Genomic DNA, 22,459 nt, shown 5'->3' on the forward strand with positions numbered 1-22,459 from the left:
AGATAGCAATCAGATAAGCACCCTCTCTTATTTGGATGAAAAAAAAAAGATATGCACCTTCTTCGGAGCATCTCTATCGGCGTTCCCGATAGAGCTCCCAATAGCTCTATTAGAATTCTAGTGAGAGAATGCGCCCGCACCGACGCTCCCAAAGAGCACCGGCATGTTTTGGAGCCCCATAAAACAGCCGGCACTCCGGAAAGGATCCCTATGTTAAGGGTTTTGATTGGGAGCGCCGACATCAAATTTCTTCACAAAAAATGCTAGCCGGCCACCATATAGGGGACGCCGGTGTGGGAACATCATCCCCAAATAGAGGATGTTGTGCCGGCGCCCCATACGGTAGTGTCAACGCCCCTGCCGGCGTATATTTGGGAGGCACCGGTGGAGATGCTCTCACGTTGCAACAAAACCTCTCTTCTTTGGATGAAAAAAGATAAGCACCCTCTTCATGACGCAACAAAACAGGTGCTTGGTGCCATGCCACACATCATGGATTCCTCCAAAGGTTGCTGTTCGCTGGCTGGTTCTCCACGATGAGAGGAGACCAATACGGCAAAACTGCACAGGACCATCCCATACGTGTCTCGTCACCAGGCAGCGCTGATGCTCTCGGTCTCACCCAATCAATCGGCACACGTTTCCTTTTCCGAGCTGCACGCCATGACGCAACCACCCACGCCAAACACAGAAATTCCCTTTTGCTCCCTCACAGCCCCCATCCCAGCCGCCAAACGCAGATCCGACGGCGCCCAGGATCGCCACGTGTGAGTTAATCGGTAACGCAAGCGCAGGGGCCAATCTGCAAAAAAGCCGGTCGCTAGATACTGGCCCGGCGTCCGTGCGCGTTTAATATTCGGCAGAGTATATTTCCGCTGCCCCGGAATATATTTTCTCTCATTATTTTCTTTTCTCCGAGAGACGAGAGACAGAGCGCGCACGCCCAAGGCGACGAGCGAGCGAGAGAGAGAGAAAAATAACGAAATAGTAAAAAGAAATAGGAAGATCTAAAATAAAAAACGACGCAGGATACCCTAGGGCCGCGAAGGCGGCGGCGGCGGCGGCCGTGATCTCGGCGGCGGCGCGTCCGCTGGTGGGTGGGGGCGATCGCGGGGCGCCGTCACGCGCCCATGTGAGGAGATGCTGGGCGGCGCGAGGCGGACGGAGGCGGGCCGCGAGGAGGGGGAGCTCCAGCTCCACGACGGCGGCGGCGGCCCGGGAGCGCGCGGCGGCGACGAGCTCTTTGATCCCGACTCGCTCACGTACATCGTAAGCGATTGCTTCTCCGTCTCCGTCCGCTTCCTGTTTGTTTTTGTTTTGTGTTCTTCTCCGCGTAGATTGGATTGGATTGGATTGGATTGGATGGCTCATGAGCTGACGGTGCCGTGCCGTGCTCGTCTTGTTGGTTCGTGCGGCGGCGATTTTGCTGCTACTACCTCGGTCGTGGCAATGTGAAATCGTGCGCTAGTTTTGCTCTCTGTATCCGCGGCTGGTTGACGACGCGATTACTGATCAGTGCCGCTGTTCCTTTAAATCTAGAACGTATTTACCATGGCTGGGGTTTTGCAAATTCGGGGCAATCGCCTGCCCCCTGCGGCCAGACGAAAATGCGGCCAATGTGTTGGCCTCAGCTGATTTCCTGGGAATTATGTGTGGGGTAATGAAATTGGAGCCGAAGCGGGGCTGTCCAATTAGTTCATGAAAATTTACTATGCTGCTATATTAGTTTACAGTTACTTCCGGCACATCCTTTAGGTGAGTTCAGGAGCTTTCATAATTTTAAGCCGCAAATAGTTGTTTTTGTCGCCTGCATCGTCTCAGCACATGATGAAACTATAATGGTTTCGCTTACATTTTGTATTGGTGACAAGTGTGCGAGGCGGCCACTTGTTGTGTATAAATAGAATGGAGTAATTGGTGCGGGAGTTGACGTGGTCACGTGGCACCGGAGCCGTATACGTTGTTGTGCCAAGTTCATGCTTATTAAATATGATAGCGTATTTATCTTTTGAATGGTAGATTCTGTACATCACTATCCACATTTGTCAACGCGCATAAAAGAAGATCTACCGGTCAAGCCAAACCACTTGCTGTTGTCTCATAGTTGCTTCTGATAAGCTTGCCTGTCAGCTTCTAACCTAGAAGCAAAGTAAACTTGGTAAAACATATCTGTTATTGTTTTTTGGTTGGATTATATCTTTTATAAGATCATAAAGAATAAAAATGATCTGTTAGAAGCTTCAGATTGATGCCAAATAATTGGGTATACCTGTATTTTATCGTTCGTTAGCTGACAACATTGTGCATTCACATGACTCCTGCTTCAAACATTAGCTGACAACTTTTTTGATTGCTATGTTTGTAATCATACACTTTACCATTCCTTATTTATTACACATGTGAATATGTGTGCTAGTAGGGTTGGTAGAAATATGAGCACTGATTTTGTGCATCAGGAGTTTGAGTACCAGGTTGCATACAGAAAGTTCTGCTTTTGGCAAAAGTAGAGTGTTCTATACACAGATCTATGAGCCCCTGTACATGGGATGGGCTCCCCTACCTGTACCGTATAAGCTCTACTTATGTCGCACAAATGGGCTGGTTAGGTCACATACTCGCTGTTAGGTGGGTGATCAAACGGATACCGATTACCAAATTTTTAGAACCTTGCAGAGATAAGAGCTGAATAGTTGATGGATTAGGAATGCAGTATCCTATGAGATTTTCGTTGTATATTAGAAATTTGATTCAGTATCCAAAATGGTTTTCAGGTGGATAATTGTTATTTTGTTGCTTGGTATGCCTGCGTCTTTGCAGACCTATTGGTGCAATGGTCTAAAATGACATACCAATAATACCATATCCCATAGATACATATATCAAGTATAGAGCTATTCATGGTCTGCATTCTGGATCCTACTTTCATTACTAAAAGTGAGGCATGTGCTGATGCTACTTCTGGCATATGGATCACATAACTCATATGGGTTTGTTTGAATTAAGTGAGATGGATATTCTGGACTTCTGCACTCCTTATCTCTTGGTTAATATTTGAATTTCAGCATTTTTCTGGCATGGACCTTTCTTGGTGGACATATTTAACTGTTGTTAATGAGCTGTAGAAACCAGGTCTTCATTTTGAGTAATTGAGTTGCTGTGCGTGCTCTTAAATAGCGCTTTTTTTTTCTTTCACATATGCTCCTTATCTTTTGTATGAATTCTTAAGCAAGCATTTTTCTCTTTATTGAAGCTTAACTTTTAAGCGAAATATATCTCTGCAGGATGAAAAACTTCAAAAATTGTTGGGTCATTTCCAGAAGGACTATGAAGGTGGAGTATGTGCTGAGAACTCGGGTAAGAGGAAACAAAGCTGCCACCCTGCCTGCTCTGTAGAGGTACTGTTCATGGATTGCTGTATCTGAAAAATCTTTTCACTACATAGGGTCACAAATGGGAGGTTATGGTTCATTCTTGTACCCCCAGCGTTCTCTGTCTATTATATCTCAATCTAGAAGTCCCGCAGTTCCTCCAAACCATGGCAATGCCTCTAGATCACCTTATGTTCCAGTGGAGGTATACTTCTGCAAATTTCACCTTTATATGTTGACTTAATAGGATCCATGCTGTACTGCCTATATACTAGCACCGTATGAAATTTTATTATGTACTTCCAGAGTGCACAGAAGAGTCACTTTGTCAAGACTGAATTAGATAGCAAGAGAAAAGATGATTATTGTCGAAGAACATCGAATGGGATCAATGGTAATCCTCATCAACAGATTTTGAACAGAGCAGCCAATGGTCCTGAGCAAAAGGCACCTAAAATACGTATCAAGGTGAACAGCAGTAGAAGTTTGGCAAGAAATACTGCTGCTGTCTACAGTGGTCTGGGCCTCGACATTTCTCCTTCATCCTCTATGGATGACAGCCTTGGTGGGAGCGCTGGAGCTCCTGAGCCCAAAAATTTACCAGATGCATCTCCGCATACCATTTTACAGGTTACATTTTGCTCCATTAATAAATTTAATCTTGGTGAAAAAATAGTAGATGATTGATTTAAAAGAGTTATCCACTGTGTTGTTTGAACAGATAATGACCTGCCATCCTATTCCTGGAGGATTCTTGCTTTCACCACTTGCAGACAATATTATGGCGCTGAGAAAAAAGTCAGCATCTGTAACAAAGGAACATGAAGCACCTGAATTTGATTATGACAAAGCAGAACTGAACAGAAACTGTTGTCCCACGACCTCTGCTGCAGGAGATAACAAAAATAAGGTGTCAAATAAAAATAAGTATGTTGAAAAGAAAGATCACCTCCCAAGTATCAAGAATTCACAATGCAGACATAATGATTCAGCAATTGTGAATAAGGGGACTATGCCTCAGTTACTGGATATGTCAGATGATGCAGGTTCAGTCCTCTTACCTAGAAGCATGAAGACAGAACAACATTCAGTTGAGGAATCAGAAAAATTGGTGGCTGATATTCCCAATCACCTGAAGGAAACAAAGAATGGTCCACTGAAAGCACGAGGTAGGGACGCGAGTTCTGTCAGAGATATTGAGTCAATAGTAGATGTTAAAGCTGTTTCAGCAAATGATGATAATCATAAAAAGGGTAAAGCAAATTTAAAAGCAAGTATAGATTTGAGCAAGGACAGTAAGACAGGACCTACATTTAATGAAGGATTTTTGGATAAAATCAAATATGATTCTGATGGATATAATGATCGACCTTCTACAACTCCAAGTCAACCGCCAAATGTTCCTCCTAACAAAACATCACTTGACAGAGACAAAAGAAAAGTTTTGCATGTAAAAGATGAACAATCTCAGTGCGAAAGTAAGGGCATGGGGGGTCTAGTTAGTGCAGTATCCATGGATATCATCACAGAAAATGTAGGTGGAAATCCTTCTGGAATGCTGAAAAGGAAAAAGAAAATTTCCTCCTCGCAAACTGCTCTGCCTGGGAAGAAGCTGAAGCTTAAGGCACACAAACAGTTGAGCGAATTCACTAGAAAATCTTATGTCAGTGATACGAGTGTGAAGCCTGAGAAGGAGACTGTTTCATCTGGAGAAACTGATAAGGGCAAGTCAGATGGTGGAAATGACCATGACCACAAGATCTCTCCCTTTAGTTTTGACAGATCAGCTCCGGTGCCATCAGCATGTGCGAATAAGGCTATGGAATTATCCGTGGCTGCGCCTGTTGTGGAACCTGTTGTAATAAACGAACAATGGGTTTGCTGTGACAAGTGTGAGAAATGGCGCCTTTTACCCTATGGGATGAATCCAGATATACTTCCCAAAAAATGGCGTTGTAGCATGCAGAGTTGGCTCCTGTAAGTTTCTGCAAGTGACATTACTCCCTGTTTTATGCAGTTTTAGATCTTCCCCTGTCTTTTCTTAGTCATACTCTTTTATATATTCTCTAAACTGCAATATAACTCACTGGACTAAGTGTTCTTTCGTGTTATTTTTAGACTTTTTTGGGGTGCAATATTTCTAACTGTTCTGTTTCCTTAGAGCAACAAAATATATTGAATTCATTCTGGTTTATTTTGGAATTTGTATGTTTGTGTTCTGCTTCCAGAAATTTCTTCAAACTTAATCTCTAGCACTGCTGAATATGCTGTTCGCTTCTGGAATTTGTATGTTTGTGGTCATGTATAGATTATTGGGTGTGCAAGCACTGCTGAATATGCTGTTTGCTTTACATCTCCATGATTTTTTAACGGTTTTTTTAATAATTTCTTGTAGGCCTGGAATGAATAACTGCAAAATAAGTGAGGATGAGACCACAAAAGCCCTTCGCGCGCCTGAAAATAACATTAGTTTGGGTGTTCGCCATGATGTTGCTACATCAGGAGTATGCACAACTATGACTTCACGAACTGTTGAGGGCGATATGAAGTCCACTACATCTGGGACGCCGAAAGTTGAATCCAATGCAAATGTATCAAATATAGCTGAGATGCCAAAGTCTTCAAAGAAGCTACAGACTTCTACAAGTAGAAATCCTGATGATGTTGACCACTTCCGTAAACACAGGGAAAAACGAAAGCGCATGGGATTTTCAGATAAAGGTACAAGGCCTAATCATTTTTCTCTATCTAATTTCAGTAGTTTGATTCTAATGGTTTAATTTCTGCAGCAGAAACTATTGCAGAAGATAAGACACATCCAGAATCGAAGAGTAGTGTTGATCATGATAATCTTAGGGCATCAAAGAAAATGAAGAAGGAATTCAGTGAGCCAGCCAAGCGCCGTCTTTCTGAGCTTGAAATTAGCAAAAGCAGTCCTTCAATCAAGGAAAGTCCAAAAAACTTGCAGCCTGATAGTGGTGTTTCATCTAGCATGGGAAAATATGGTCCATCTTCATCAATTAAATGCAATGATGATAAATTTATCTCAGACGGGGGCATTAGAACTTCAGATAAGGGGCGATCTGATCGTCCAGAATTATCCATTAAGATAAGGAAATCAAAACAAAGACAATTAAGCAAGCGTGGTCTTGAGCCTGTAGCTAGCGATGCATTTTCAAAGCATATTGTAACAGAAGGTGAAAGTAATGGTGCCAAGGAAAAGCCCATACAAGAGCTGAAGTTTTCAAAGACAGATGATAGGAAAGCTGCCAACTCCAGACCCCCCGTTTCTGGGACTGGTAGTGATACAATATATGCTGAGAAAGAGTGTTTAAGTGAGCAACACCACGAGAATATCCATCTCCAGCATTCATTAGTCTCTGAAAGCTCCATGCGGAGGAATATGTCATCTACAGCTGCCGCCTCCAGTTCATCTAAGGTGTCTAGCTCCCACAAGAGTAAAGTTGATTTTCAAGAAACAAGGGCCTCTCCTGTAGAATCAGTTTCTTCTTCACCCTTGAGAACTTCTGATAAGAATCTTGTGGATCAACATAAAAGGCACCCATGTGTTGTCGCAGAAACTGTGCCTTCGCAAGAGTCAGGGAAAAGTGGTTTGTCATTTTCCAAGGAAAACTATGATTTGGGATCCAATCCTGATCATTCCAAGGCTCATGGTTCTGGTTGCTTTAATGGAGACTTGCATCCTCATGTTTTGAAGGATGGGGAGTTGGAGGACAAAAAAGACAACCAATGCTCAAAAAATGAAGATTCTGGACTTGGTACAAGGAACAGTCAATTGAATCCATCTAAGGCACAGAAAGTTAATTCACATATCCTTCCGGTTCATAGCAATGGCGATGACAAACAGACACCGTCCATTCAAAATGGAGAAAGACCGCCTCGTTTAAACTCAAACCAATGTGACCATGCAAAGTTGACTTCCGGGAAGCATCCAACTCAGGTTAAGCCTGATAAAGAGAATGCAGAACACAAGGACCTGAAAATACCTTTGTCAACTGTCAAAGGAAGTAAGCAACAGCCAGCATTAAATAATACAGCAAATGGCGATGTCTCCTACAAGGCAAAACAATTAAAGAAGGCTGTTATCGAAAATACAAAGCAAGCAACTCTGAGTCGCGATGTGCCGAATCCAATAAACACATCTGTCCTACTGAAGGAGGCTCGAGATTTGAAGCACTTGTCCAAACGTTTAAAGGTTTGAATGTTTGGTACATTACTTGAAACATTTTCTACTATGTTTTTGATGCAGACTCTGATGTCCTTCACGTGCATCCCTTGCTGCAGGAAAAGGGCGATGACCTTGAGAGCGCAAGCATGTGCTTTGAGGCTGGCCTGAAATTCCTCCATGTTGCATCTCTTTTGGAGGCTCCAAGTATTGATAGCTCCAAACAAGGGGATTCTATACAAGCTATGAGACTATATTCTGAAACAGGAAACCTTTGTGGGTAAGCAACAAAGTCGTCTCTAAGATGCAGACAGTAGTTACAATCTGTTGATAGTATTTGGTTTGATGTACCCTGCCTTTATTGCCTACTTATTCCTGCTGCTCTATACTTAGTATGTTAGGGCTTCCATCTTTTGCAAGCACCTTTCGCTTTATTACAGAAAGTCTGCATATTTAGTGGCTAGTTGATTATTCCAGCTCTTATGTACATATTTCAATACCATGGGATGCTTACTAGCAGTTACCTATGTTAATATCTCACTGTTGACTTGTTTCAATAGATTTTGTGCCCGGGAATTTGAGCGACTTAAGAAAATGGCAAATGCTGCTTTGGCCTATAAATGTGTGGAAGTGGCATATATGAAGGCTGCCTTCTACAAACATCCTGGTGCAATTAAAGACAAACATGCATTGCAAGCAACGTCTTTGATGGTTCTTCCAGGTTTTTCCGCATATGCTTTAACTCATCTAGTTGCTTAGTTATTTAAATAGTTCCCGAAACCTCTGCTATTAGTTAAGGGCTTGCTATGTTTGAGGAATAAATTTCTGGAATAGTTTGGTGCATCGCCAGGCAGGCAATCTGATTTTTGTGGAACTATTTTGTTCCTCATTTTTATGGAATTGTATGGTGATGAAAACCAATATATCCTATTTCTTGACCCAACGTAAATTTCAGTTTCAGGGTTACCATTCCACGAACCAAATATACCACCAAAACTAGTAAACTTTAATATCTGAGTATCTGATCTCTACTCTTTCTATCATAAAGTGAAGTGTAACAGCTTTTATTTTGAAAGCATTATTTGAAAAGTTATTTTTTTCACACGCAACCAGTTAAGGACTGAGGTGAAGTAAGGTTTCAATCCATGATCATGGTGCACCTCTTATGTGAAATTTTAAATGCATCTCTTTTCAGAATGGGGAGATGTCTAAACATCTGCTCCAGTATCAGATTTATTAGACAAAGCCAACTTTTGTCTTATCTGGTCATATCAGCGTAAATAAGTATGTCATTCATCTTTCTTTGAATCGATTGACCTTCTGATAGCTCAAATTCTTCTCTCTTTTTTTTGGGCTAGCTGAGTCGCCGTCATCTTCTGCTTCAGATGTTGACAATTTAAATTACCAGAGTACAGCTGCTAAGGCTGTTTCTGCAAGAGCTTTGTACTCTCCTCAGATTGCTGGAAATTCCATACCTCGGAACAATCATCACTTGATGGGGTTGCTTGCTTATGTAAGTGTTTTTGACATTCAGTATCAGAATTGCAAGTTATACATTGGATGTGTAGGAGCTAATGCTCATGATAAATCAAAATCGACTTTAGTTAGCCAATAATTCTAAAACGTTTCATTGCGCAAACTAGTTTTTCTCTATTGATGATAGATCATTCAGTTTAGTGTGGGAAAATACTGCTGATTGTAATATTATCATGGAACTCAATGTTTGCAAATTGTGCCATCTTGCTGTTCTGGTGGAATCTTTTTCTGATCTTTTCAGTTTTCTAGATGGCATGCAATGGTACTAAAGAGCGTTCATATGCAAAAACTAGTGTGTACGCTACATATAGGCCATCCTACTCTTTTCGTTTCGCTACCTATGTGTCAGAAGATTCAGGTCTAATTATAAAGGATTACCTGACACTGAGGTTTGACTAGGCACCAACGTTCCCAAATTATGTCCCTTACATATAGTACAAACCATCATATACTATTTTGTCCTGATTCCTTAATTTTTGTGGAATTCTTTTGACTTGATTCTCATACACATGGTGAAGCAGTCCCCTATTTTTGTGCAAATGCACCTGTGCACCTGTGCACTTGTTTGAATATGCATGCACTTGTTTGGCAATTGTTGTGACACCACTCTGCATGATTGGGGGAAAAATGAAGTGTTGCTCTACTTTAAATTCAGGTTGTTCATATTCACGAATACCAACAATCTTCTTGTTGTGAAGTGTATAAGTGAATTGTACCAGCCCTTTCCATCAATTTGGACTTTTGGTTGCGTTGGCTAGTGCATTAAGCTTGACACTTCTAACCATTTGGTATATTATGTGTGAATTGTCTTGTTAGTTCAGGTTGGCTAGTTCTTGGTAACTACAAGACAACAAACACCCCCTTGTTGTGGTGGACTACTTGTAATGCATGACAATGTCTCACGAATTATCTTTATGATCATCCAGTGAAGTCCTGCTCGATTTGCTAGTATCGAGTATTTTTTCTTGACTCAGTTTTTTACAGGCAGATGACATTAATTATGCATTTGATGGAACAAGAAAATCACAAAATTCATTTGCTGCTTATGTTGCTGATATTGGAAAGAGTCAGGTTGATGGCATTGCTCTTGTAAGAGAAGTCCTTGAATTCAGTTTCCACAATGTCATGGCGCTGCTGCAACTGATTCGTCAGTCGTTGGAATCTATCAACCATGAAAGTGTTAAATAACAGAACAAACATTCTTCCTGTGAATAGTGATATGTCATGGCAAGTTGCTTTGGCATCTCCCCACAATGATACCACCAAGAGTCTGTCAGGATGAATCAGTATATTGATCTGAATGGATCTATGGAGGGGAGTCACCTTGCCATGGTTATGGATCATAATTTTGACAATTGCCAAATGGGTTTAAAGTCGAGAGTCTCCTGCGACATTAATTGCTACATTCAAAATTCTCAGTGTTGACATATGACAAATTACAGAATCCATGTTATTGAAGTCAACTGAATTTCCAACTGTTGTACTGGTAAGAAATGTTTGTGAAATTATGTTTTTCCTTAGAACCTCGCCTCTTGTTTTGTACTACAATATGCATGCCCTAGTGTCCACTAAGTTGTAATTTCCTTCCTATTTTTCCTGCAGGATGATGTAATTTTTTTTTCCATGTATGTTTATTTCTAACAGATATACATGCTTTGTCAAACAGGGAGAAGATTTCAGCAGGAGGATGTAAAACATATAACTTTTTAACTTATAGTTCCTACAGAAGCTTAGATGAGGGCTCAGGAGAACATTCTAAATTCCCCCACCTTCTGTTTTTGGTGTCAGTCATGAAGGTACCGAAGGTACCAACAGGCAAGAATCTTCACCTACGCTCACTATTTGCTTATATTTATCTGCTTAGTTTAATCATTTTGGATAATTAAATCAGAAAGGGTTGCATAATTACATGTTTTTGGTGTTTGTGCACTTGATATGTTACCTCAGATAGATAGGCTAAGTAGCAATGTTTGCAAACAAAAATGAGGATTATCTTGAAGGCGAGAAATAGGGGTCATGAATTTTAGTGGTTTATTTATTGAACTGCCTTGGATTAATTTTGATCCCTGTTTACATTTAAAAAAAGCCACTGTAACTTCACTGCACTCTGGTCACGTTGGATTGAATTATGTACCCAAATCTTATTACATATTCAGCTGTACTGATTTTGTTAGAAGCGGTTCTTGCTACAAACATACAGGGATATTGTTGATTGTTAAGTTGACACGAGACCTCTTCTATTGCATCCAGTTTTGGACTCAACAGGAAATGAAACCTCTAATGAGGGAACTTGCAGAGGCTGGGCGAGGACGCAGCAACCACCTGACTCTTTAACTTGTGTATATTTGCACCACCCTGAGTTAATTGCTGCCATTTTTTCTGATACCTGTGTACATTTATATAGAATATCACCAAAAGGCAAAAAGGATTTTTTAATATGATTTTGGCTGACGTATGTGTTATTTTACTTGACAAAGTTCATTCTGTTGCTGCTAGAGTTAACTGATTATTTAGTTAACATGTAACTAAATGCTTATTTGACTGCTGCAAGCACATTTTTGGGCTAACCTAACAACACATGATGGTGGCAGTGTTTTGCTAATCCGAATGTTGTTTGGGGTCCTGCTTCAGGGATGCCGTTGTACTGATCGGTGATGTAACTGAATGTGCTGCTATTGGCAATGAAAGAATATATGTATTTTGACATGTTCCTTTTTTTTGGGTTCCTTTGGTTGCCATATTCTTCGTGCATTGATTTGAGAGAAAATAGTGAGCGAACTTTTGAGAAACTGGCGTCATGGAGTAATCCAATTCGATTCATCAACATGGAGAAAAGTACATGCCTAGGAGATATATCAGTTGTGCATAGATTTCAAAGATACATCTGGTCATTCCTCGGGAGCGGCGTTTTGGAACATGGGTGCATATGCTCCCTATATTTCGAAATGCATCTTACATAAAATTGAAACTAAAAGTTTGCACGTACATCTTCACGTGCTACGTGCTCAAAAAGTCATTTCATAAAAAATCGACTTATCATGTGATGTGTGTAAAAAAGACAAAATTAAGTGCTAAAAATAATGTTTTTCACAAGATAAACTTTCTCTTTTTATATAGATCACACAAAATATTGGTTTTTCGTGAAACTTGACGAACGCACGTATATTATGGAGATATACATGTAGAATTTTTTGTCTAAATTTTTCAACATTTCAAAATATGATTTTTAGAAGAGGGAGCATACGCACCCGGGAGCCGAATTGAATTTCCGTCATTCCTCCATCTAGTCATCAACTTATTTGCACCGAATACATCAGGAGTGTGGATTTTGTACACCCAAGCATGGGTGTGGGTGTACTCTGTACCGTTGATCCGAGCCTGGAGATTCGTGCGAAGGCTGGCCTGGTGAAACATTATCCTGCACTTCTCAAATTTTCCTGTCACGTCCGTTCTCCTTTTCTTCCGGCTTTTTGCCACGCGACACGGTACCTGCCAGGGACAGGAGACGCACTAAGGGCATCTCCAACCGGCTGACCCAAACGGACGCGCTGGGCCGTCCGTTTTGGGCCGTTCGCCCCGCGTCCGCGTGTCCGTTTGGGTCGCACGCTGCGCCCAACGCAGCGGCCACCCATTTGGCCATTTGGCGTATTTTTTTGGGAAATAGGCCATCTGGCCACACATACTTATAAATAGTACGTAACAAATATAGAAATAAAAGTAAGTTTTGATAAAAGTAAAAGCTTGCAACCATAAAAACTTGGGATTGGTAAAGTTTCCTAAGTAAATACATTGCACTAGTATAGCTTGCTCATGGTAAAATCTTGCATTGGTACTAGCTTGCATTAGTAGAGCTTGCCTTGAGTGGTACAATTGTCAAAGTGTTCCTCTTCTTCTTCGTAGAAGACCTCTTTCTTCTCGTAGCCTTCAGTACTAGCGTCTATAAACGGATACGAGGATACAATCACCAAACAATACTTGAGTAGACTAAGTAACCATAATGGTTCACACAAGATGACCTATTATCATCACAATCATCCATACTAGGGTTTCCCTTTATTTTATTTCTGGGAGAAGTAATTTCCACTCTTTGAGAATTACTAAGATTTAATATCCTCAAATAGTAGAATATTGGGCTCATGGTGACCAAAGTCACCACTTCATATTTATTCATTTGGGAAAATGATTTAATTGAGATACTACATCTCATACAATTTAAATACTACTTTGAAAATGATTTAATATTCTCAAGTAATAAAATATGAGGTCATGAAGACTAAAGTCATCACCTCACATTGATTTACTTGGGAAACTGATTTAAATGAGAGGCTACATCTCATAAAATTTAACTACTATTTTTAAAATAATTTAAATGAGCTAGAAATGACTACATAGCCATTATTTGAATCCAGCCCATGATCATAGGAAACAACCATGTCATATTTTTACATATTTAGATAGAGTATCTGAAATGTGAATTTTGAGAGGTGGAATCACCTCAAAATGAATTAGGGTTGATTTTATAAAAATGTTTGAATTTGGCAAAGTTAATGCCTTGCTATTTTTACTGCAAGTGTTCTACAATTTTTCTGAGGTTGAAACCAATTTATTTCGCTAGATAATTTCCTAATCTTTCCAGAGAAATTTGAATCAACGAATTTGGCTTAGTAGATATTTTTAAACTTTATTTTGAAAATGCATGCATAGCTAGATCCAAACTAAATTAGAAAATCTCGATTTGAATTAAAAGGGCCACGCGGGAAAACTAACTGGGCCGGCCTAGCTACGCTCCAGTGCGCAGCGGGCTGCCTGACAGGGGGCTCCACCTGTCGGTGGGCTGTTAAAACCCGAAACGGTATGAGCGAGGAGGGCCGTTGGATTAGATGGCGATTGGACAACGCACGGTCGTCTCCATCCACGATAGGAGGACGTCGAGTTCTAACCCTACCGGCGGCGAGGAGGGTTGCTAGGGGGTACCTGGGGCTCCGGCGAGGCTCGGCGATGCGAGCAAATGAACTGCACGACGTCGGTGAGCTGAACGAGGGTCGGGGGAGAGGCTGAGGAAGACGGGAGCGTCGCCTCCTTCTAGCTACTGCCGCGGCGAGCTCCGGCCAAATTCCGGTGAACCGGGAAGCAATGTGGAGGGGCGAATGTGCTAGAGTGCTCAAGGAGGAGAGGGGAGTGAGATGGTGTGCTCAGAATGCTTGGGTAGAGGCTCCTTTTATAGGCTCCGAAGAGGGCCGAGGGTTACGAACATGGCAACGGTGTGGACAGTGCTACAGCAGCGCAGAGGCATGGGCGACGGTGTGGACGGGGCAGCGTCGTCTGGTGAGCGTCAGGGACGTTTCCTTGCAGCGAATGGGACTCTCCATCAACGGGCGTCATGCGGCGTCCTTGCGGAACATTGGCGGCGTTCGGCGACGATGATAACGGCTATAGGGCGCTCTGGGCCAAACGGCGATGTCTGGGCGCGTGCTGGAGGTGAGGTGAAGGTTCGGCAGAAGCTGAGGTCAGGGGGAGGTCGGAGGCGATGGAGCGAGGCCATGCTCTGGCGTGCTCGCGTTGGCGTCCATGCACATCATGGCGTCCCTGGGCTAGCACGGGCACGTCGCGTTCCAGCCGCTACAGTGGTCCACTTGGGTCAAGTCAAGCATGGTGGTGATCAGCGAAGTGAGGCAAGGCTATTTGACAAGGCGAGAGGGACTAGAGGAGTGTGGAGCAAGGGGCATGGTTGAGGTGGTCAAGTGGGTGGCATGATCATGGCATCTCCAAGTTGGTCAAGGAGCAGGGGTAGGAAGGGCATGGCTTGATGCGGAGAGGGTGCAGGGACACCGTGGATGAGCTAGGAGAGTGGGGTGAGGTCAGGTTTGTACCACAAATAGTGATTTGTACCTTATTTGATTCTTGCCCACCAAGTGTTTGTGAAAATGGCCGCAAGAAAATTATTAATTGAATTTGGGGAAACTAAATTTTGTGTGTGTTTGTATAATTACTAAGCATCTCTGAGTAGTTTTGGTTTGCCAAGTGGAAGTGGTTTGATGAATTTCAAAATTGAGGTGATCTTAAATCTGTTTCAGAGTTGCCACTTTGGATGCTTAATTTAAGAATTTGAGAGTGAATCAGCAAGGTTAGCCAACACCAAGTTACTCACCTTCATGTGTACTTATGATCTGGGCAAGAAGGTTACGAGGTTTGGTTTAGAAAAGAATAACCACAGGGGCTCAAAGTAGGCATCCTGATATTATTTTCAGAAGTGACCATTATCACATGTGTTGCTATTTTGATTTTGATTTTTATTTGTTTGGCTTTTCTTTGACCCAAATGTTATTGTTTTGGGTTCAGAGGTATTATGTTGAGGTTATTAATGTTTTCAAACCATCTAAACAAAGTAGAACATGACATATGCTAATATTTGCAAATGTGGCAATTTGCTCATATATGCATCTATTTTTATTAGTTTTTATTTTGCTTTGTTTCTCTTTGATCCAACAAGCATGGTTTTGGTTTAGAAACATTTTCAAACATTTCAAACAAACATTCATGGCCTAAGCAAACATTCATTCCTTCACATAATAGAAAATAATTTGAAATAGTCAAGTTTTTGTTAACCCTAAAAATTGGATAAATGAAAATATGGTTCTTATTTATTTCAAAATTTTGGGGTGTTACACTCTGGGATCATGAAAGTTGTCTTGTACCCTGATATTTGCACTAATAACTTCTACCTAGCATGCCATCAAGTATCTTCGATCATCGCGGGTGCACCTGAAGCGTCATAAGAATATGACTCCCTTGGCAATCCCCTTTGAACCCTGAGGACATCGCCATGAGAAGGGGTAGGCGGTGAAGAATCCCACCCGAAGGTGACCGCAATGAGGATCGTGAAGCCGAAGATGACCGTGGTGAAAATCGCGAAACCGGTGACCAACGCACCAGAGATCGGATCCAAGTTCGGATCCCGCTAGAAACTTTGGACAAGGCAAGACAAGCTATGAGTGGCGCAGTCCCTATGGCACCAGACGCAACCCGAGAAGAGCTTATGGCATACCAACACCTGCTCCATCGACAGAAGTGCGAGTTGATCAAGACAAAGCGACAACTCGACAAGCGAAGGAAAGCAGCCAATGAATCGAGCCTTCGTTGGGCGTAGTTAAGTTCTACCGTAAACATAAGTTTCGGAGCAGGTGGACAACCGAGGAGGGCCAGTTCTCGGTTGAGTGCCATCCCCGACAATGAGAGGTAAAATTTGGTGAGAGATCTTGATCTACCCTTCATGTCGATGGACTCAAGGGGAAACATAAAGCCACACTCGCCATGATTTCCTAGCCCTGGACGACGAAGCCCCCGCGGATTATATCTCTAGACACGTGGACTACGCCGAGGAATTGTCTATTCGATTGTTGGAGCAATGATGAGATATTCTCGTGGCTAGGAGGTATCACCTAGTTACAGGGATCACCAGATTATCATTGTCATCGAGCTCTTCCACTTTACTAGGTGAGTTGATATCTACCGAATCCCGTTAGTGCAACTAGATAGTATAGATCTAGGATATTCTTGTAGATGTAATTTTTTGAAATACATACACAATGCCCTTAAGTGGTCAGAGCATATCTATCTTTAGTTGCTTTATTTCGATATAGCAAGCACATGTGTGCTAGTAGTATCATCTTCTGTTGCTTCTCGCTGCTATGCATCTTGTCGAACTCCTGATGTATGAAGGCTATGAACTTGAGTGGTCTCTACATTCTGTCACAAATATCCGTTGGCCACCACATACAAACATGGACCTGGACTTCCTTGATCTCCGTTGGCCACCAAATACGAACAAAAACAGACATAATAACTATCCAAAATGCGATGATCATGGAAAAATGAAGTGTGTTTTATTGAAGCAAAATAATTTTTCATGAGGTGTGACCTAAGATATTTTTCCTATAGAATTTGCACTACATTTTTTTAATAAAATTATTTCCTATATGATATGTTCCTATGAATCAAATAACTTATGTAGATTTTTTTGTAAGATCTAAATTATGCACAATTTCTATATTATTTCTATAAATCAAATATGCCTATATTGGGGTCGCAGCTGAGACGTCTCACTCGTCTCTCATTGGGTCGTACCTTTCCCGAGTTCTAGTTCTAGACAGAAATATTTAGGAACTAGATGGACACGCGCGCTTCGCCGCGCCATCTGCTAGACGTTGTTACATGCCCTGGCTTATGTGGTGCACCTGTGCGGCATTCAGTTTATTACCCTTTTTCATGGTGTAGACACGGTGTGTGAAGTGATGTCAATAATGTTTAGTGAGTCAGTTAAGTGTTGTAGATGGGGTTTAGTGAATTAGTTAAGTGTAGAGGCGGACACCTATGCAACAAAAATGTTGTATCTACCACTTGCCAGCTAAATATACACTGACCTGACAGATCTAAATGAGTATTGCACATAATGAAATCATTTACCGATCCATACATAAAATCAGCCAAGACTAATCTTAATGTGCCCACATCCACAGCCGAACATACATGGTGTCACACAAGACCACACTATACAAACAACGGGGCGTTTTTGCACCTAGGAGCACATGCTCCTAATTTTAAAATAACTTTTAAACGTAATTTGAAATATTAAAATATTCTGAACAAAAAATTAATGCGGACATCTGGACTTCTACCTGCTCATAAAGTCAATTTGCAGCATCATAATATTTTTGTGTTGTGTGCAAAAAAGACAAACTCTAATGCTTAAAAAAGCTTTTTAGATACATATTTTAATATTTTTACAAAAGACATCAAAATATCAGTTTCCATGAAGTTGGCGTGCACACATATGATGTCAACATATACGTGCTAAATTTTAGTTCATATTTTTTAAATTTTTAAATGCTTTTCTTATGAGCATATGCTCCTAAGTTTAAAAGTGGATTTCCAATTCCTGTATCTATTTCAAAAAGTACCATAGCCAAAAAATACATGGAGTCACACATACCCACGCCAGCACAATCCACCCCACCTGGAGCTCGCGCTATATTTGTCATACACCAAAACACCAGCATCTTTTTCAGCAAAACACCAGCTACTGAACGTGCCTACAACAGATGCCCAATCAGGACGACCACGGCACAATACAAAAAGCTCACCGGAGCACATCTAGCACACCCGCACGCTCTACCTTCCCCAGCACTGCCATCAACCTGGTGGTGCCCCTATTTACCCTATCCAACATGCGCTCCAAAAGAACATGCACCCGTCAATCATCTTGCAAGATCAGCGGTACCACTCGCTAAGACCTAGGTTAGCATATGCCACAGAGGAGGGCTCCTCGCACGTGCCACAAATGGAGATCAAATCGTCGATGGAGACCAACCCCTGCTCCAGCAAACAAAGCCTTCTCAACCGCCTGCTGCTTCTTGCCAAGGCAGTCAGAACAACTGATCGGAGCTGGACCGCTTGTTGGCGCATCCCTCCTAGGAGCACAGCTATCCACTGCCGACACAAATCCACCAGACTTCCGGTAGGTGCAGTACCTTGCGTCGGTGCCAACATCTCTCAACAGTGCTTCTCTAAGCATCATACAACTCCAAATATGCACCACCATCTGGTCTTCTTCTGCATGCAAGAACGACATATCAACAAAGGAAGCATATGCAAAAAAAAAAAAAAAACCTGAGAGCCCTGATCGATCACTCTTCAGGTGGAGGCCAACACTTTGATCGGAAGACATACTGCATTCTAATAGTTAAATCAAATCCAGTTAAAAAAAGACGTACTTATCAGGTTAATTGATATCTCACTTGGAGATATTTGGTTCCAGAGATGGAGAAGTTGTAATGCACTGACAACATAGATCATTAATTGACACGTTTTTTTAGGCTAACGTAACCTCTTGAGACAAAGGACAGGGCAAAGAACTTCACTAATGATGGCATTAGAAATTCTCTAAAGCCATATCTAATAGCAACAGTGTCCATTTAAGGGAAACAACATAAGATATACCAGGATATGGTACCATTACGCATGCAAGTGTAGTCACGCCATCGCCGAGTGCTAAGGCTAATGAGAAAGAAGAGAGAACATAGTGACTCTACAATGATTGGTTGGGCATCTGCTAATAATGTACAGATTCATGAGTGTTTCTGTAGGGCAAAATGCAGGCTGACATGTAGATAGTAATTCACATACTTCAAACAATAAGAAAATACTGCATACATATAAATATTGGTTCAATGTGCAAAGGAGTGAACATTATATGGGAATCATGGAACCCAAATGACATGAATATTTTTACTGCATATAAGACATCAACCAGCAGGACAAAATATAACAAAAAAGCAAGACTGGAAAAGTGGAAAAAGAACACGCCTTAGAGAAGGAAGGAGAACGCAGAAACCACTAAATAACAGAACACAAGCGGAAATCGACAGGAGTAAGAGAAACAAAGAGTTTATAACTTTTTTTTAGAGCTCCAGAAATACAGTCGAAGTGGGACCCCCTCCCTCCCAAGACCAAGCACTTTAGAAGTGAACCTAAAACAACTAAGAAAATAAATCTATAGAAAGCAAATTCAAGAAATTGGGCATAGGTGATATATGCAGTCCAATGGGTCTCCCTGTCCTAAAAACAACAAAAGAGGAACAATTGTATGACATTGACAAAAAAGAACATCATGCGAGTATTTTATTTTGCATTGATGGAAGAATGGTTACATTTTTGTTAGAAAAGGGGAACAGCAACAGCCTCTGCATTAAAGTGATGGATACGACCTCTTATTTCAAAAAAAAACTAATGCATTGTGTGGGGATAAACGCTAATTTTTTGGGCTTGAGACATTTAACATTTAATTGCTTAAAAAGTTAAAAGTTAAACACCAAGCTCAAGTAAAAAAAACTAATATATCGTGTGGGGATAAACACTAAGTGTTCTCATATTTCCGCAAATTTGATCATTTGATGATTGACACCTAAATGAATGCAATCATCACAACAATATAACCGCAATTCTGTAAATTATCTTATTATCCTATATATCTAGGGGTTAATTCTACTGAATTTTTGTAATATGAAGCTGTTAAATGGCCTCCCCTCACAGATAACAATGTTGATGATTTTCTGAAATCAAAGGAAATGGATAAAACTTTGCTACTGTGAGAGGATCTCTTTTCTTTTCCCCAACGGATCACAAGGTATATGATTTTCTTGCGACATGTCTTCAAAACAATATAATTCTATCCTTTCCATGTAAGATAAAAATAAGTAAAACATATTCAAATAATTTCATTATCTTTCATTACTTAATACAAGTACTAAGCAAAAGTGGAAAAAGGATGACTGCAAAACAAACAACACTGCTTTAAATAGAGGCAAGATTTTCGATGCCTAAGTCAATCTGCCTAGAGAAGCATAGAAATGCCACATCTGCTCTATTTAATACACAAAATAAATATTCTATTTTGAACTCCTAACATAACAAAGAAGTTATTCCTGACAGATAGCTTATCACTTCAGCAGATATGATATAGCCAGAACAAACCAACTTACACATTTTGAAGCCCTCTAACTTTATGTGAAAATTACATTCCAACTATGATTGGCTTTGTAAATGGATGGAGAGTTATAAAACAAAGGAAACCAGATATGATTTTAGTATATTCAGTAGACCTTTGAAAAACGCGAAATCATTTTCAGTATATATCAATTGGCTTTGTAAATGGATGTAGAGTTATAAACAAATCAAACCAGATATTTGATTTAGAACAGTATGGTCAACTGTATATTCACATCATTTTCCCATAAAAAATTGTAAGATCAATGAACACAAAATGATCTCGTGAAGCTACTATAGTCAGAAATCGAAAGGCCCAAGTGGAGAGGAAAATATATATAAGCAATTTCCCATAATAGAGATGATGTTACCATAATCAGGCATGACTTTTCATTGAAATGCAAAGAGAACTTACGGTAGCCGCACAAGATTTTGGGTGAAGACGTGACTGCGACTGGGACCACGACACAAACACCAACAGCAGGGTAGTGCATGAGGAGAAGCGGAAGGGGAGTCAGGTCTGCTAGCTGGAGAGTCGAGGAGCGGCACCGACAATCTGAAGGTTGGCCTCCCCACATCATCCGTGCCGAGCGTGGTGTCGTCGTTTGCGGGGAACTGGTCGGCGAGGAACTGCAGCACCGTAGCGGCCGCACTCTAGCTCGCCCCTGCCCTTAATCGACTCCATTATTTGAATCTCATCTCTTCATCCTTTAGATACATGGTATGTACATATACGCTTAATTAGCAAGATGCAGCTCATTTGAACCAGAAACAATAACTTGGTAGAAATTGTTAAAAATGAATACAACAGACAAAACTAAAAGAAAAGAAAGTTTCATAAACCTTGCCGACAAATGCATATTCTCACCTACACTACAATATGGTTTTCTCCGTCTCTGAGATGATTAAATCAGGAATCAAATAACAAATCTATGTACTATTTACGTGACATATTATAATAAATTTGACCTCAATAATTACTTGCATTTGCGAGAAACACGTCTGGCTAAAATCTAGAAGAAATTACTTGAACTAAATAAGGCATATGAAGAACAATTAATTCGGAACCCATAAATAATCGGCAAGGTAGCAAATGCCAGCGTGAGGGGATGTTAAAATACCAATTCTTGGATAATCGCTGATCACCAAGAACCTTGATCACACGTATTGTATCAGCACAGATCTGCCTGTATACCTTGGCGGGTGTGTGGAATCAAGGTGTGCCTGATGTCATCGGTATGGTGGCGGCGATGTGTTCCTCTCTTCCGCTGCGATGGGCATCCTCCCCAACGGCGTGGTCATCGTCCCTTCCGGCACCGGTGATTCTCTGCCCTGCTGGCTGGCCGGCCTGCCTGCTCCCTCTCAGCTCTAGCGGCGCAGGGTCTCTTCCTCTCCTCCAAGACGGTGGAATCCCCTTCCTCCACGGCTTCGTCCCCGAAGAGACCAAGCTGCAGCCGCCGATTCGTTCTCATGCATACTGCCTCCTTGGCACCATGACCCCCACCTGGAGCATGACTTCCCCAAACCCCTGTGCCTTGTTATGTGGTGGTCGATTTGAAGCCGATGGAGGCAGAAAAAGGGGGCGCGGCTACGCATGCTGAGCGGGGCGTCGGCCGGAGATCCATAGGCCGTGGCCAGAGATTTGGGAGAAGATGCGTGGGAGATGAAGCGGAAGAGAGAGAGAAACCGAGGGAGTGGTCTGGGGTCAAACTTACGCTTCCACCGTCCACATCGATCAGCATCCAGGGGTATATATGATGCCCCCCACGGAGCCACCACGTTCGTTTGGATTCTGAGCCATCCGATGGAGCCTTCCAGCAGATTTCGT

General features: G+C 41.6%; 1 protein-coding gene and 1 long non-coding RNA gene across 7 annotated transcripts; one reads left to right on the plus strand and one right to left on the minus strand.

Moving 5' to 3' along the window:
- Window positions 1-922: 922 nt before the first annotated feature.
- LOC127316884 (cysteine-tryptophan domain-containing zinc finger protein 5) lies at window positions 923-11,796 on the plus strand. 6 transcript variants are annotated; one of them, XM_071821010.1, is made up of 13 exons: window positions 923-1,269; window positions 3,282-3,354; window positions 3,443-3,573; window positions 3,675-3,998; window positions 4,090-5,345; window positions 5,764-6,089; window positions 6,158-7,584; window positions 7,674-7,834; window positions 8,115-8,275; window positions 8,913-9,067; window positions 10,079-10,576; window positions 10,757-10,905; window positions 11,341-11,796. In XM_071821010.1, the coding sequence occupies exons 1-11, from the start codon at window positions 1,141-1,143 to the stop codon at window positions 10,181-10,183; spliced, it is 4,248 nt and encodes a 1,415-aa protein (XP_071677111.1). In that variant the 5' UTR covers window positions 923-1,140; the 3' UTR covers window positions 10,184-10,576; window positions 10,757-10,905; window positions 11,341-11,796. The 6 variants fall into 6 exon arrangements, with proteins under 6 accessions (XP_071677111.1, XP_071677108.1, XP_071677098.1 ...); XM_071821007.1 differs by having other exon boundaries at window positions 6,161-7,584; window positions 10,075-10,576; XM_071820997.1 differs by having other exon boundaries at window positions 924-1,269; window positions 10,075-10,576; window positions 11,291-11,796.
- Window positions 11,797-18,011: 6,215 nt separating this feature from the next.
- Window positions 18,012-22,367, minus strand: LOC127316908 (uncharacterized). The gene is made up of 3 exons (XR_007860703.1): window positions 21,827-22,367; window positions 21,047-21,339; window positions 18,012-18,699 (listed from the first exon to the last, which is right to left on the minus strand). It is a non-coding gene; the product is annotated as an uncharacterized lncRNA (long non-coding RNA).
- Window positions 22,368-22,459: the final 92 nt, after the last annotated feature.

Source organism: Lolium perenne, chromosome 1 (genome assembly GCF_019359855.2).
Source record: "Lolium perenne isolate Kyuss_39 chromosome 1, Kyuss_2.0, whole genome shotgun sequence".
NCBI lineage: Eukaryota > Viridiplantae > Streptophyta > Magnoliopsida > Poales > Poaceae > Lolium > Lolium perenne.

What these genes read in the sequence shown, in the direction of transcription:
- LOC127316884 (XM_071820997.1), top strand. Translation starts at nt 1,141, where the DNA reads ATGCTGGGCGGCGCGAGGCGGACGGAGGCGGGCCGCGAGGAGGGGGAG. An exon ending in CACCTTATGTTCCAGTGGAG is followed by an intron (nt 3,574 to 3,674) that starts GTATACTTCTGC and finishes ATGTACTTCCAG; the next exon opens with AGTGCACAGAAGAGTCACTT. An exon ending in AGCATGCAGAGTTGGCTCCT is followed by an intron (nt 5,346 to 5,763) that starts GTAAGTTTCTGC and finishes AATTTCTTGTAG; the next exon opens with GCCTGGAATGAATAACTGCA.